Below are 16,372 nucleotides of genomic sequence, written 5' to 3'. Positions count from 1 at the left end.
CAATCCAGACAGGTTTCTCCAAAGAAACCCTGTTGTATCCTGCTTGGGGCCAGCAACTAAAATGAATTCCAGTTTCCAACTCATTGACAAAAATCAAATGAGGACAGTAACAGGGTAGTGTACAACATAGTTCAGCACTTCTCCTCCCTTAACCTGACAATCAACTCATTTACAGCTGTATTATAATACCCTGAGACACCATGCTGTCTTTCCCCAGTTCCACTAGATGCACCACACATTCCATAGTCTACCCAGGTGTCATTGGTAACAACACTGGATGCTGCTTCTGGGAGACAAGTATAGGACAAGGCTGACCAGGTCCTAGGATTGCTTCAAGCGTTTGAAAGGGGGCTCCAAGAAAGGGAGATGAGCAGAAGCCAAGGAACGGTATGCTTCAGCCACTAAATGGGGATAGGAGCCCACCATTGTCTTCCAGCCTGAGGTCTCAGAGACCTCAGAAGCATGAGCTGTAATGAAATCCAGTGCCTGGGTTTTCAGCTGCCCTGAGCTGTGGAGGTCAGCCAGGAAGAGAGTGTGGGCAGCATTCTCCACAGAGAGGTCCCTGCAAAGGGCATCCTCACACATGACCTTCAAACGCTCTAGGCCATACTTGTCAGCAGCTGCCAACACTGCATCTGCCATGCTGTCCAGGTCTGGTGCCTTCCCGGTGTAAATGAAGCCCATCATTGCCTTGAAGACTTGTGGCTCCAGGTCAGGGATCTCAACGCGGTTCTTTCTGCTCTCCTCCATGTCATGTTGAAACATGGCTCTGAAAACTGGAGAGCGAGCTGCTAAGATGGCCTTGTGAGCCCGGAATTCCTGACCAGCTACCACCAGGGAGCAGTCTGTGAACTGGGAATTCTCCCACAGCTCTCCTAGCTCATCTGCCAATGTGCATCTGGGAACTTGAATCTCTGGCTTCCTGTTCTGGTGAGAGATTCTAAAGGATTCCTCGAAAACCCTCACAGTGCAGAGCAGGCTGAGCTTGTCATCTGGGAGAAGATGAGGCGCATTGGAAAAGAGGAAATCTCGAAGGATGTACTTTTTGAATCCACAGCTACGGCCTGGCACGAACTTAATGGCTCTTGGGCTCCTCATAGTTTGTGTTTTGTCTCCTTCGGCGCTTATGATCCAGAACTGGAACTTTGCCCAAACATGACACTTTAGACAGCTGAGCAAAACTAGGGTAACTGACAGATAATCTGCACTTACTTCATCGAATCCGTTCGGGTTTACTGTCAAACACCATTTGTCATTGGCTTCTGTTGAGAAAGTTGGGCTTCTAATGATTTCGGTCCTTTCCTCCACAAAAAACCGGAAGTTGTTGATGTTCCACATGTAGGAGAAATTCTGAAGGCTGATATGTGTGTGGTCCCATCTCTGGGCTGTCCCCTCTCTTGCCATTTCTTCTCCAGGTAATTTGAAGGTTCAACTGGATTCAAAATGAAGAACTAGCAATTGTTTTCTCTTCACCTTGTGAGATGCAATAATAGACATGAATTAGATGTTAAGTTTTTGTTTTTTGTCTATTCCCTTTTTGATGGGCCTGGGAACTTGGATCTCTGAAATTTTCTATACATATTTCAGTACTAGTTTCAGAGAAGACAGTCTAGGCTTACTTGGGACTCTTACATCACTCCTTTTTTGGTCTAGATTGAATCTTAGGTCAATAGGTCATTGGTTTTGACAATTATACACAGCTGTTTAAAAATTTGGAGAATTCTATACACTCATATCAAAAAATGTTGTACTGTGGTTCTCCAGAGGAACAGAACATATACAAGGAATCTCTCTGTGTATGAAGGAAGGGGATTTATTAGAATGACTTAGGGCTGCAATCCTGCTAATCTCACATTGGCTAGCTGTGAAGGGAAAGTCCAAGATTCCAGTACTTACTCAGTCTAGGAGGTTGGAAGTGTCCACTGGTCTTCAGTATGTGCTAGTGTTCCAAATAGTCTCTAACACCAGGGAAGGGATGGACTTGCTGCAAGGTGAGGGCAAGCAGGCAAATAGCAAGAGCTTCCTGCTTCCATGTCCTTTTATAGGCTTCCAGCAGAGGGTGTGGCCCAATTTAGGGTGTGTCTTCTAGCCTGAAGATCTGGATTAAAGGTATGTGTCTTCAGGCCCTGAGATCCAGATTAAATGTTTGTGTCTTTCTACATTCAAAGTCTGTCTTTGAAGTGGATCTACCGACATCAACTGTAGCATAACACTTCTCACTGTTGTGCCCTCCATGTTAGGGTTTTAGTTAATTCTATGTCTCGTTAAATTGGGAACAAAGAATAATCACCACAAGTGTATTTTGCTTATTGTGATTCATCTTAAATAAAATTCACAAGAATTTCAGAAATAGCTTGCTTGCATTTTTCATTTTCTCCACTATTATTATATCCTTCTCTGGTCTTTGATGGAGTTGTAGACTAGATAGTTACAGTTGCAATCTTCTTGTATTTTAGCTAGAACATATTAGTACTAGAGTTAGAATCTTCAAGACAGGACAGCTATTAGGGTAATCTCATTAATGTACCATTTACCCATGTTTTCGACATCATTACCCTTTGTTTTTATTGAATATACACTTGATGATCATCCTTGTTGTATATAGTTTGCATTAAGATTAGAACCTTTTTATTTAGAGTAAATGGAGAAATATAGTGGTATTTGCTCCACCCATGACCTTGGATTATAGGGCCCCAAGGATGCAGTGCTTCCTGCCATTGTATTTGACCTCTTATAAGGAGTTAGAGAAAGGTCACAGACCCCTTCTTCCTGGTCCAGCTTGTAAGGTAGATTTGCTCTTGGTTAGATCACAGGACGACTTTCTCTGTCAACTCCATTCTGTAATCGTGAGTGTATTTCCTCAATTTATATCTTAATAAATTGTTACCCATTTAATAGACTCATGTGGATTGATAATAACAGTAGAGGAGGAAGGGGAGGTCAGTATGTATTGTAAGAGAAAAGAAAAAAATAAAAACTAAAGAGCAAAAAATAATGAAAAACTGGAGAGAAAGATATTTGAGGAAGAAATATTTGTACTGATGTGCAGAGCAAAGAATGTGAAAAGCCATGTCTCCCATGCAAATGCCCATCAAAAGGTGACTTAACCATAAAGAGGACTTCAGTAATCAAGTACATAGGATGATTCATTCTCTGGCCTGTCAGCCTCTTTCCCAAGCCTTCCTTGGGCCTCGATCCTTGATCCTTGTCCTATGGTCCATGATCAAAGTAGCCATGGTAGCTGAGATGGAGAATCAGCATAGGATTAACAACATGGACATCTACTCATCAAGACTGATCTGGTTACAGCATGAGGTGATATTTTATTTGTGCTGAAATTGGTGATACTTTATTTGTGCTTTATAAATAAAGCTTGCCTGGAGATCACCGGAAAAAGCCAGTCACAACACAGAAGTCGTGCAATGTTAGCACATGCCTTTAATCCCATCACTTGGCAGGCAGGATCTCTGTGAGTTCCAGGCCACATTGGAAACAGAGCCAGGTGTGGGGGCACACACGTTAATTCCAACACTAGTTAACCATGGAGGTCTGGAAGTCTATACAGATAGACAGGAAGTGACAGAACTTGGAAGGCAAAGGAAGTGGTGTAGCTGAACAGAGAGAGCAAGCCAGATGGCAGAACAGCAAGGCATGTAGGCATGGGTAGACAGGAAGTAGCTCATAATTGGAAGCTGCAGAGTTGGTGAGGTAAGTTTGGCTGGTCGATTTCCCTATTTCCCTCATCTCTCTAAGGTTTTCACCCCCTACATTTGGCCCTGTGATTTTTTATTTAATAAGACCATTCACAGCCAGAGAGGTTCAACAGTGGCCTACAACCTTGAAATCCATGGGTCTTACTGTGTTCACCATTTCCTGAAGCAGCTGGCATGTTACAAAGATAGAATGTCATTTGAAGACACAGTTATAGAGCCAATGAGGTGGTATCAGTCTGGAAGGCTGGGGCAGGATTCTCCGGGAGGCAGTATATACTTTGAACCAGCATCCCATATATGATATGGTTTCTCCATGGGCAAGACCCATGGGTCCAGGCACCAGGTGGTAGAAAAGGGAATAGTTTCACTCACTAACACCCATAATGACCCTCTGGACAACATTTCCTGCCTGTTCCCATGACTTTAAGTTCTGCTGGCCTAGACATCTTGGTTCCAGGGTGATAGTGTGGAGCTCTGCTCCTAACTGGTGCCACAACAAACATTCCATTGAACTGGAAGCTCAGACTTCTCCCAGAACTCTTTGGGCTTCTCATGTCCTTAAGCCAACAAGCTAAAAAAGAAATAACAGTAATAGGAGAGGTGATTGATCAAGATTACCAAGGTGAAATTGGATTGCTGCTCCACAATGGAAGTAAGAAAGGTTATGGCTGCTGGGCAGGAAATCCTTTAGGACCACTCTAGATTCCACCTTGTTTTATAATTAAAGACAATGGGAGAATGCAACATTTTAATAAGGCAGATAACAAAAGACACAGACCCACCAGAATGAAGATATAGGTCACACGTCCATGAAAAGAGCCAAGGATGGGTCGTTTCATTCTCACTGAATGAGAGTAAAGGCCATGTATTCAAAATTTAGTCAAATTCTGTAATTTTCAATTTCTGCCATAATAGGTTCTTCCCTAAAACCAGGTTTGAGAGAAGACCCAGGAAAAAAGGAGAAATGGGGTTTTTATATCCTCCCAAAATAGGGGAAAGGCTTTCCAGGGCTCGTGAGTTCCAGAGAAACTTTGATGATGTAGGTACTTGGCAGAACAACATCTTAGCTTCTGAGGGTAGAGGTCTGGGTATAGGGCATGGAACATGTTCAGTTCCAGATCTTAAGTTTTATAGTAATTAGAAACAAACTTCTTTTGACTCCATAAAAAGATGATTTCTGATATTAAGATGGAGTCAGGCTGGTCCATCAGTCATAGAAGAAGGTAATTACAAATATTAGCTAAGGCATGTGAACAATTTAGAAAGGAGAATTAGAGTTGACATGAGTTATTGTGTTGTATTTTGTTAAGAATGTGTTCATAGAGATATTTGTGTTTTCTTCTTATTTCTTTATCATATGATGTAACATCAATCAAGAGAATACCAATGATTATTATATTTCAGTTTGAGATACTGAAAGAATATCTCTCAAGGAATCTTGTTCCCTATTCTAAATTAATAATGATTTTGTGGTTGTATGGAGACAGTTATAGCATGTTTGGTAAAATTGTAACCTGGTTAAATATATATTGCATTTGCAATTGTATGTGTGATAAATAAATGAAGTTTAGTTATAAGCAAGTTATTGTTTTCATTTAGAAATTAATCACAGCATAAGGACATATGATTGAGCATCAAGTTGACCAGAGGTAGACTCATAAAGGCTGTTTTTGGTTATCAACTTGACTATATTTGAGATGAACTAAAATCTGAAAATGAAATGCATACTTACTTATTAGCGTTTTTTTTTTTTTATTAATTTGAAGTAGGAAGAACCACTTCTAATCTGGATCTTGAGGCAAGAAGACTCACTCCTTTATTCTGGGTGTTGAGGCAGGAAGACACACTTTTAATTGGGCCATACTTTCTGTTGACAACCTATAAAGAGACATTGCAGATAAAGTCTTTGTGCTTTGCCTTCTTGCTCTTGCCTTCCTAGCATGTTTGCCTGCTTGTTTCCCTTCACTGGCATTAGAGCCTACTCCATTTGGATTCCAGAATCTACTGAAGACCAGCTGAGACATCCAGCCTCATGGACTGAGCATCTTTGAGATTTATTGAACTTCTGTTCATAGCCATCCATTGTTGGATTAGCAGGACTACAGCCTGTACGACATTCTGATAATTACACACACACACACACACACACACACACACACACACACACACACACACACATTCAGAGAGAGTCTCATTCCCTTTGTTCATTCTGGTGTGGGAATGTGTGGTAACCACCTCTGGTTGTCTTTATAGTGTCTCCCTCTCTGTGTCTCTCAGTGTTGCTCAGTCTTTGTCTCTCATTCTCATTCTTCCTGAGTCTCACTCTCTCTCTATCTCTTTCTATGTCTCTCCCTATGTGTCTGTGTAGATGAATTTCAAAATGATCTTATTATATAAAATCACAGAGCCGAATATAGGGGTGAAAGCCTTAGATCAGGAAAATAGGGAAAGCCACCAGCCAACCTTACCTCACCAACTCTGTAGCTTCCAAATGCAAGTTACTTCCTGTCTGCCCATGCCTTTATTGCTTTGCTTTTTTGCCCTCTCATTGGCTCTCTTAGCCCAGCTCCCTCACTTCCAATTCCTACAGAGCTCAGTCACTCTGTCTGTCTGTAGAGACCTCCAGGCCTCTATGGTTGGTACTGGGAATAATGGCATGTGTCACCATGCTTGGCTCTGTTCCCTACCTTGAACACACAGAGACTCTGCCTGCTAAGTGATAGGATTAAGGATGTCTGCTGTCTGACTTTTGTGTTGACTATAGTGGCTGGCTTTCCTCTGATCTCTAGGCAAACTTTATTAAAGCATAAATAAAATATCACCACATTTCCCCCTTTTTGTCTAATAAAAATTAAAAAATTAAAAAAATTTATAAGTAATATGAGAAAATCTATATACAATAAGAACAATAACTATATACAATATATACAATCAAAATATACATCAACAATGTCTAGTCCATTTGCATTTGACAAATTCACAGAAATTGCTTCTTTATCTATCTTATTTTGCCGAGTCCAAAATGTACCTAATTCACTTTCTATCCTATCTTGTATTGCCAACAGAAAAGTATCTTATGGTGTCTTTGAAATCTATACACTTAGCCCTCCTTAGTGAAATTATTTTCTGAAATTTCTTAACAAGGAAAACACTAACCATAACTATCTCATCTTTAACTCTCTCAGAGACCCAAGAAGGAAATAATATTAACTAGTAAAACAGAAAGTGGGAACAAGCGACTTCTAAAAAATGAGTTATGACAAAAACAGCCAACTGCCTGGACAGTCACCTGAGGTTTGTCTGCACCTTGGGGCATCATCTTTGGCCTACAGGTTTGGCGTATCTGACAGACTCATTTGTGAAGTAGATATAAACAAGGCCAGCAGCACGACCTCACATTCACCTCAGTATTCCATGTACCAGATAAACTTGAATTCCAACAGTGTCCTGTCATGATTCAGGATTTTAAATTCTGGAAATTGCTTGTGTATTTGGAATTCAGCTTCCCATTCTTCTTGGCTTGTGGGTGACTTCATCGCCTTTATTAAATGCCAGTCTACCTTTGAGAGGTTGGACGCCATCAGCCTAGTTTCTCTTTCAAGAATAAATGTTTCAGCTACTGTTCCACTACACACCAGAAGCCATTGGTCCACTGCATGATCAGATGCCTTCAAAAAAAGGGGCACTGTACCTTTTCGGGATTGCAAAGCCCCTTCAGTGATGGTGCCATATTGTCCTGGCCTCAGGGGACACCGGGTGCCAAAGCTGCAACCACTCTTGTCTTGGCACGGATTGGTCATCCTTTGTTTTGTTTACTTTTTGTCCATTCTGGATAGCATACTGTCAGCAGTCAATGCAAGGACACTTTCTTGCACACTGGCTAACTTTTGCAACAGTGAATGTTAACTCTGTATGCATTTTCTTCAATGGCCATATCTTCTCTGAAGTAGACTGGTGCTGCCAGGAGCAGAAATGTCTATAGTCATTATAAAAGAAATAAAATCTGTGTTACTAAAACATTTTAAATGCCATATTCTGTAGATCTCTAAAGTGTTTGAAGATGATCTATCTATCTAAAATTTATCACTGCTTGACCTTGAAAACATACCTAATATGAATACAAGTTTGACTGTAATGTCTAACTACTAACTTTCATTTCTTTATATCCTGATAGTTGGTAATAATAACATCCAAGGATTAGCAAACTGCATTACATTGTTAAATGAAGTGTATAGCTATAATATCCTGACAAGATTAGAACTATATGTACAGCATTTTCTAATACCTTATATCTCAATATATATATATATATATATAAATTATATACAATATATAAAATCCAACCTAATGTAAAATATTTAAGGCTAGTAGTCACCTTTTAAAAGTAGATTCAATAATATACCTTTTTATCTATATCATATCTATATCCTCTCTTTTTATCTTTTCAGAGTGTATTCAATAATCTACCCTTTATTCTATCATTTCTATATCTTTTTTTCAGAGTAGATTCAATAATCTACCTCTTATCTATGTCCTCTTTTTTCTTTTTTTTTTCAAATAAGACCCTAAAACCTAATCTCCTTTGTTTAACCTCTTTCCTGACCATTAACAATAACAACTTATAACCAACCATCCTAAACAATGACAGCTGTCCCAAACCCAAAACATGTTGAAAAGCCAAAAACCACCCTCCCAAACCTCTTGGGTATATGGGTGTTGTGTTCTTAAAATTACATTCTGCTGTCTTTGGCGAAGGCATCTTTAGAGGATGATGAAAAGACAAATTTGGGGTTAATTGTCAAGTTCTGGAGTGGTAGCTGTATCATTTGTGGTCCAGTCTCTGCATAATGCAAAAGTGCAGGGCTTATCTCAAGTCCTTGCTCAAATAGTCTGTGAGGCTGGACCATCTCAGCTAGCCATCTTGAAACTGTCCTGAGCAGTTTGTAGTCCAAAGCTGATCTTTTGGTGATGTTTGTCAGCTTAGTGGTGTTATTATCGTCCATGTGGAACCTTCATAGTAGGGCTCCATCATCTATTTGGAGACTTCAAATTCGCTGTTAGGCCTGGTCATGATTCCCTACAGAAAACTGATAGAAACTTCAACACAAAAATCATGTATAGGCCTCTAAATGAAGCCTTTTTTTTTCTAGAATTAGTTAGTACACTATATGACCATTAATATCATAACAAAGGTATAATATATATATTAATCTTATAAATTTTGTTGTAAAATTCATACATTAATAAAAGTTTAAAGAATCGAAATGGAACCAAAGAATTGAGAATAATGGCAATAAAATAGTTCCTTAATTTTTTGGTTTTCTTCTGTCCCACATCAGATGGCTCTTTTTTCTGACACGATACAGAGATTTTGTATTTTCCTTTTACCAACATGCTTGGGTTTAGAGAAGGAAAGAACCATTCTCCAACTCCAAAATCAGCTTTAATTTTCAGTTGAACTGGGACTACATAAAGAGCATTTGTGTTAAGTGTTTGTAGAGAAAAGCAGAAATAATCATTTAGACTTATGAAATTTTATATGTGATATACCAATAGGCCAATTTACTCCTTTTCTTGGAACATTTTTTTTTCTAGAGGATATGTCTTATTTGTCCAGTGTTCTTCAGAATCCTCAGCCTTCATTCTCCTGAAAGACAAAAACAAAACCCCTGTTGGACACATAGGAGAAGCTTGCCATTGTCAGTTCCTTCACTGTCCAAACTATGTGTGAGATAACACCAGATCCCATGGGGAAGTACTGCTCAGACTACAGAATCCATCACTTCCACAGCACCAGCTGCCAAAATTAAAACAACAACATAAGAAATCAATGTTCATAGTGTTAGGGAAACTGTAAATGTTCTCCCCCTACTGTATTGCTTGCTTTATTCTGGTTCTGGCTAACTCTTCTTTTTAACAGAATTGTACGAATTCAGAATATGCAATCTGTGCTTGAGAGCTACCTCAGAAAGGCTCCATGGTACAGTGGGTCCCCTAACACCCAGGGAAATTGAAAGCCTGCCAATACAAACTTTCTATTGGATTAAATCCCTGTCTTAGCAGTGTTCTCTGGTGGCTACCCTACATTTAGGAAGGTTCCACTGAGTTCCCAGAGACCAGAAATAGATACAGTGGGGGACTCAGAGACCCTTGATGTAGGGATGGGTATGGAGTACAAGGCTATCTTAGGATGTGTTCCTCCTGGGTTCCAGGCTCTCAAGACTCCCTTTGATCAATTGCTGCATTACACTTCAGAGGAATCTGGCATTCCCCCACACAAAGGAAACAGCTTAGGAGTTGTTTGGCCTCTCAAGTGTGGAGGAAGATATGGTAAAGGCTCTTTCTGTGTGGTCAAACAGGAGTTTTGTGCATGGGGCTACTATCCATGGTTAAGAATTTGTGTGAGACTTCACCTGATTCTCCTTGTCTGTTCATGTGTATGAACTGTGTTGGGTAGTCCTTTGGTCTTCTGTGTGTGTGTGTTTGTGTGTGTGTTTCAGTGTGGTTCTGTCAATTTTGTTTTCCTTTAATGAACAGATTCTCTCTCAGGTAGGAGGACAACCCCACCAGGATTAATATATGTGCCACTTTCTGTTGGGGATCTGAATACTGTAGCAGGAATCTTAAATGGTTCTTATTAATAAAAAGTAACCTGGAGCTGGGTATTGGGGTGATTGCTGGAAGATCAGAGAAGCAGAACAAGACACAGCCACCTCACCTCACCAGTTCCTCAGCTGATCCTGTTTCCTCAGACTGGAAGCCTTTGAGTCCTCATCCAGAATGAATCTCAGCTGAACTAAGCTGCTCAAACCTGAAAGCTTAAGCAGCCAAATGCTTCTAGTTTCTGGTCCTTATGCCTTATATATCTTTCTGCTTTCTGCCATCACTCCCTGGGATTAAAGGCTCACTTTCTGGGATTAAAGGCATGAGTCACCATACCAGGCTGTTTCCAATGTGGCCTTGAACTCACAGAGATCCAGAGGGATTACTGCCTCTGGAATGCTAGGATTAAAGGTGTATGCTACCACTGTCTATCCTCTATGTTTAATATGTGGCTGTTACTTCTCTGACCCCAGATAAGTTTATTAGTGTGCACAATATTTTGGGGAACACAATATCACCACAGAATATTCTTGTCAAAATCAGGTCGCCTCATGAAGCCTCCACCAATGGGAACAAAGAAAAGCTCCACCTGTGCCTCTCCATTAATGAGAAACTTTATGAGCCTAGACTAAGCTTAGTGCCCCAAGGGTTCTCAGTTCCTCTGTGACAAGTCCCACTCCCCTGGAGGAGCACGCTCATTGGAGCCTAGGACTCACAGTTTAGAGCACCATTTTTGGAAACAATGGGTGTTGAAGTGATCACATACAAACCCTTCAAATGACAGATTTGAGGGAGGGGTACCTAATACCCTGACCCTGAGCTTGCCTGATAAAGACTCACCCATGCTACAAAGTAGCCATTTGCATAGAGTCTGCCAGATGAATCAAAATCAAGGGACCAAAACAAACAACTGATTGATTTTTTTTTCCTGTATTGACAGTTAAGTAGTGTTGGAGCCAGACTACAGAAGAGCCGCACTGAGAATGGCTGAGCTGATTGAATCTGTACTTATTTGTGTCGTCTAGTCTTAGAGAGTCTCTGCAAGACAGGCCTAACTTGAGAGAGATGAGATGTAGGTATTGTGCCCTAATCTCGAGACCCCAGAGCAAGACCACCACAGAGCTGATATCTAATGTGAAACACACAGGGGTTTATGAATTACAAGCAAGCCTGGCCTTGGTCTGTGTCCAACTCTCTGACACAGGGGCTCAAAGGAGGAAACACATGAACTGTGAACCAAGGGCTGAGGAGCCCCCATGGAACTGGACCAGGCCCTCTGGATAAGTGAGAGAGTTAATGAGCTTGAACTGTTTGGGAGGCCCACAGGCAGTGGAGCCAGGACCTGTTTTTGTTACTGTTAGTTTTGTTTTGCTGTGTTGACTGTTGGCTTTCTCTGTTGCATGGACACCTCTGCTGCTGAAGACTTTGACTTCTCCAGTTGGGAATCGGAGTCCCTTTGTCTGTGCCCTGTTCTCCAGAGAACCACCTACCTGAAATATAAGGTACACTTGTTCCATTCCTGGAATGAGAACCTCTATGTAAAGATCTTGTACTTGAGACCCAGGCAGGAGTCAGTTCCCCGTTCAGAGAAGTGCTCTCACTCTGCAGGAGTGTGCTCATGGAAGTTCAGGAATTAAAGGTGGAGCTCATTTCTTACAAATGAGGGGTCTTGCAGGAATTGTCTACCTTCATTACAAATAGCATATTTGAGAGAAAGGGTACCAGCAACCCTGGCCCTAAACACATACAGAGAATTCACAGAGGCTACTAAATGGGGAACCCAAAATTCAGAGATCAAAACCAATTGATTGATTTATCCTGGATTGAGGGATGAGCACTATTAGAGCCAGATTTTCAGGAGAGCTAGGCTGGGAATTGCTGAGCTGATTGAATCACTGAAGGTATTTCCCAGTCCTCTAGGCTTAGTGAGTCCCTCTAGACATGATGAACTAGAGAGAGATGATAGATGTGGGGAGCATTTCAAAACTCTTTTTCAGTAACTGTTGAATATATTCTGCAGCCTTTGAAAACCAGAACACTGTCTTGCTTTTAAGGATCATCAGACTAAGCATGGAAGTTCAAAGTTTAAAGAGGACCGAACTCACCAGTGGAGGATGAAAATTATGAGGTAATGAGAAGCTGAATCATGGCAGTCATCATGATGGAATTGAGAACTTAGGATCATCTCATAGCACACCCTTAGTGGATATAGAAGAGTTTTCCAAGGAGGATTATCTGAGGGGGAGGGGCAGGATAACCAGTGAAAGTTTGTGGAGCCATCCCAGGGAATGTGAGTCTGGATGAAAGAAGACTGCCACTTTCAGATTTGCTGCCTGGCTCTGCTTCTTGACCACCATATATGAATTCTTCCACCCTGACCTCCATGTTGTGAACACTGTGATCCCTGACAGAGTAAGGACCACTTCTTTCCTGATCATGTTAGTGGCAGGATTTAGTGTAAAACCCTGAGAAGAAGAAATTACAGCTGTGTAGAAATGGACACCATCCCCATTTTATTTAAGATGAACCACAATAAGGAAAATACACTTGTGGTGATTTTTGTGGGTTCCCAACTTAACAAGACATGGAATTAACTAAAACCCTACAATGGAGGTCACAAAATAGAGAAGTGTTTTGCTTCATTTGATGTAGATAGATCCATTTCAAGGACAGATTTTGGTAGTAAAAAGACACAAACATTTAATCTGGATCTCAGGGCCTGAAGACACACACCTTTAATCCAGATCTTGAGTCTGGAAGACACACCCTAAATTGGGCCACACCCTCTGCTGGAAGCATAGAAAATGACATGGAAGCAGGAAGCTCTTGCTATTTGCCTGCTTGCCCTCACCTTGCAGCAAGTCCATCCCTTCCCTGGTGTTAGAGACTATTTGGAACACCAGCATATACTGAAGTCCAGTGGACACATCCAACGTCCTGGACTGAGTCAGTACTGGAATCTTGGTCTTTCCCTTCATAGGTAATGTGGGATTAGCAGGACTGCAGCCCAAAGTCATTCTAATAAATCTCCTTTGGTCATACATAGAGAGATTCCTTGTATATATTCTGTTCCTCTAGAGAACACTAGTGCACATTTTTTATATGAATTAATAGAATAAATGATCAAAACTATCCAAAAGCTGTGTATAATTGTCAGACCTAGTTACCTATTGACCTACGATTCAATCTAGGAAATAATGGAGTGATGTAAGAGTATCTAGTTGCCTAGACTGTGTTCTCTGAAATTAGTATTGAAATCTGGATAGAAAATTTCAGAGACCCAAGTTTCCAGCCTCATAAAAGAGAAAACAGATGATGAACAAAAACTAAAAATCAAAATCTTGTCTGTTATGGCATCTCACAGGATGAAGAGAAAACAATTGCTAGTTCTTCATTTTGGATCCAGTTGAAACTTCAAACTACCTGCAGGAGAAATGGCAGGAGATGAGATAGCCCAGAGATGGGACCACACACAGATCAGCGTTCAGGATTTCTCCTACAGGTGGACCATCATCAACTTCCCTTTCATTGTTGAGGAAATACTAGAAAGCTTTATCAGCCCATGTTTCTCAAAAGGAGCCAATGACAAATGGTGTTTGAGAGTACACCCTAACGGAGTTGATGAAGAAAGTACAGACTACCTATCAGTTTACCTAGTGTTGCTCAGCTGTCTAAAGAGCCATGTTTGGGCAAAGTTCCAGTTCTGGATCACCAGTGCCGAAGGAGAGAAAATAAAAGTCACGAGGAGCCCAAGAGCCTTTAGGTTCATGCCAGGTGGCAGCTGAGGTTACAAAAAGTTTATTCTTCAAGACTTGCTCTTGTCTCATGCATTTTGGCTACTGCCAGATGACCACCTCACCCTTGTCTGCAAAGTGAGCATGGTCTAGGTCTCTTGCAGCAACTCTGACCAGAACCGGAAGCCAGGAATTCAGGTTCATAACTTCACTTTGGCAGAGCTGTGGGAGAATTCCCAATTCACAGACTGCTGCCTAGTGGTAGCTGGTCAGGAATTCCGGGCTCACAAGGCCATCTTAGCAGCTCGCTCTCCAGTTTTCAGAGCCATGTTTCAACATGACATGGAGGAGAGCAGAAAGAACCGCGTTGAGATCCCTGACCTGGAGCCACAAGTCTTCAAGAAAATGATGGGCTTCATTTACACCGGGAAGGCACCAGACCTGGACAGCATGGCAGATACATTGCTGGCAGCTGCTGACAAGTATGGCCTGGGACGTTTGAAGGTCATGTGTGAGGATGCCCTCTGCAGGGACCTCTCTGTGGAGAATGCTGCCCACACTCTCTTCCTGGCTGACCTCCACAGCTCAGGGCAGCTGAAAACCCAGGCACTGGATTTCATTACAGCTCATGCTTCTGAGGTCTCTGAGACCTCAGGCTGGAAGACAATGGTGGGCTCCTATCCCCATTTAGTGGCTGAAGCATACCGTTCCTTGGCTTCTGCTCTCTCTTTCTTGGAGCCCCCTTTCAAACGTTTGGAGCTATCCTAGGACCTGGTCAGCCTTGTCCTACACTTGTCTCCCAGAAGCAGCAGCCGGTGTTTTTACCAATGTCACCTGGGTAGATTCTGGGATGTGTTGAACATTTCCAGTGAAACTAGGGAAAAACAGCATGGTGGCTGAGGCTTAATACAGATGTAAAGCAATCAATGTCAGGTGGAGGGAAGGGGAGGCACGAACTCTGGTCCAATCTACCCAGCCTCTTGCCTATTGGTATCCTGGTTTGATTTTTGTCCAAGGAGTTAGAATCTGGAATTCATTTTAGTTTCTGGCCCCAAGCACATTACAACAGGGTTTCTTTGGAAAAACCTATCTGGATTGACTGAGCAGAAGATATGGTCAAGGACTCAGAAACGAGAAAACAAATCATGAATGTTTGCCTACAAGAGAAGGGGTAGAGGAAGAAGACATTTTTTTCTCCTAACCCTGTGTGTGGGACTAAAGAGATGACTCAGTTTCAATACCAATTTTTGCTCTTGCAGAGGAGCCTTTGTTCAGTCCTCCTCTTGTCTCCATGGGCACATCCATCTCTGTAGACAATACCTACCTAAATAAAATATCAAATGAATAAAAATTTTAAAATCAGTTTGTGGATTCCAGTGGTGTTTCTGTTTGAGGAATCCCATTTTTTACCATCCAACTCTGCTCAGCTTTGGAAGTTTGTGCCATCTTCACACACACACACACACACACACACACACACACACACACACGTCAATGAGACAATGCCTACAAAAATTCTGTTACACTCACAGATGGGTGCCTTGCCCAATTGCCATCAGTTAGGCTTTGTCTAGCAGCTGATGGGAGCAGACACTGAGATCCACAGCCAAACATTAGGCAGAGCTCAGGGAATCTCAAAGACCAGAGGAAGGCAGGATTGTAGGAGGATTCAAAGACACTAGGTGAACAGAGCCCACAGATTCATCTAAACAGAGCTCATTGGGGCTCCCAGAGACCTAAGAGGCAATCACACAGCCTGCATGGGTCTGTACTATGTCCTCTGTATGCTGTGGTTGTTTAGCTCTGTGGTGGTATTGTGTTCCCCAAAATATTGTGTACCGTAATAAACTTATCTGGGGTCAGAGAACAGAAAAGCCAGTAGATACTTAGGATAGGCAGTGGTAGCACATGCTTTTAATCCTAAAATTCCAGAGTCAGAAATCCATGTGTTCAAGGATACAGCCAAGCATGGTGACTCACACTTTTAATCGCAGAAAGTGAGCCTTTAATCCCAGGGAGTGGTGGTAGAGTATAGAAAGGTATATAAGGCATGAGGACCAGAAACTAGAAGCATTTGGCTGGTTAAGCTTTTAGATTTTGAGCATCACAGTTCAGCTGAGAGTCATTTGGATCTGAGGACACGGAGGCTTCCAGTCTGTCGAAACAGGGTCAGCTGAAAATTGGACGAGGTGAGGTAGCTGTGGCCTGTTCTGTCTGTGTGATCTTCCATTTTCACCCCAATAACTGGCCTCAGGTTTGATTTTGTTGATAAGAATTTTTAAGATTCATACTAAGTAGCTCAGTAATTAGTGGGACTCCTAA

At 41.6% G+C, this 16,372-nt stretch overlaps 1 protein-coding gene and 1 pseudogene across 1 annotated transcript; one reads left to right on the top strand and one right to left on the bottom strand.

The window, feature by feature from the left end:
• Nucleotides 1-252: 252 nt before the first annotated feature.
• On the bottom strand, nucleotides 253-1,404 carry LOC131902537 (speckle-type POZ protein-like). The gene has a single exon (XM_059253563.1). The coding sequence runs from the start codon at nucleotides 1,402-1,404 to the stop codon at nucleotides 322-324; it is 1,083 nt and encodes a 360-aa protein (XP_059109546.1). The 3' UTR covers nucleotides 253-321.
• Nucleotides 1,405-13,750: 12,346 nt separating this feature from the next.
• Nucleotides 13,751-14,818, top strand: LOC131902536 (speckle-type POZ protein-like; annotated as a pseudogene).
• Nucleotides 14,819-16,372: the final 1,554 nt, after the last annotated feature.

Source organism: Peromyscus eremicus, chromosome 1, assembly GCF_949786415.1.
Source record: "Peromyscus eremicus chromosome 1, PerEre_H2_v1, whole genome shotgun sequence".
NCBI classification, from domain to species: Eukaryota; Metazoa; Chordata; class Mammalia; order Rodentia; family Cricetidae; genus Peromyscus; species Peromyscus eremicus.
The sequence above is the reverse complement of the archived record's forward strand: the minus strand, read 5'-3'. Positions and strand labels throughout refer to the sequence as shown.

Bases quoted from the DNA above. Each gene is read 5' to 3' on its own strand.
- LOC131902537 (XM_059253563.1), bottom strand. From the start codon at position 1,404: ATGGCAAGAGAGGGGACAGCCCAGAGATGGGACCACACACATATCAGC.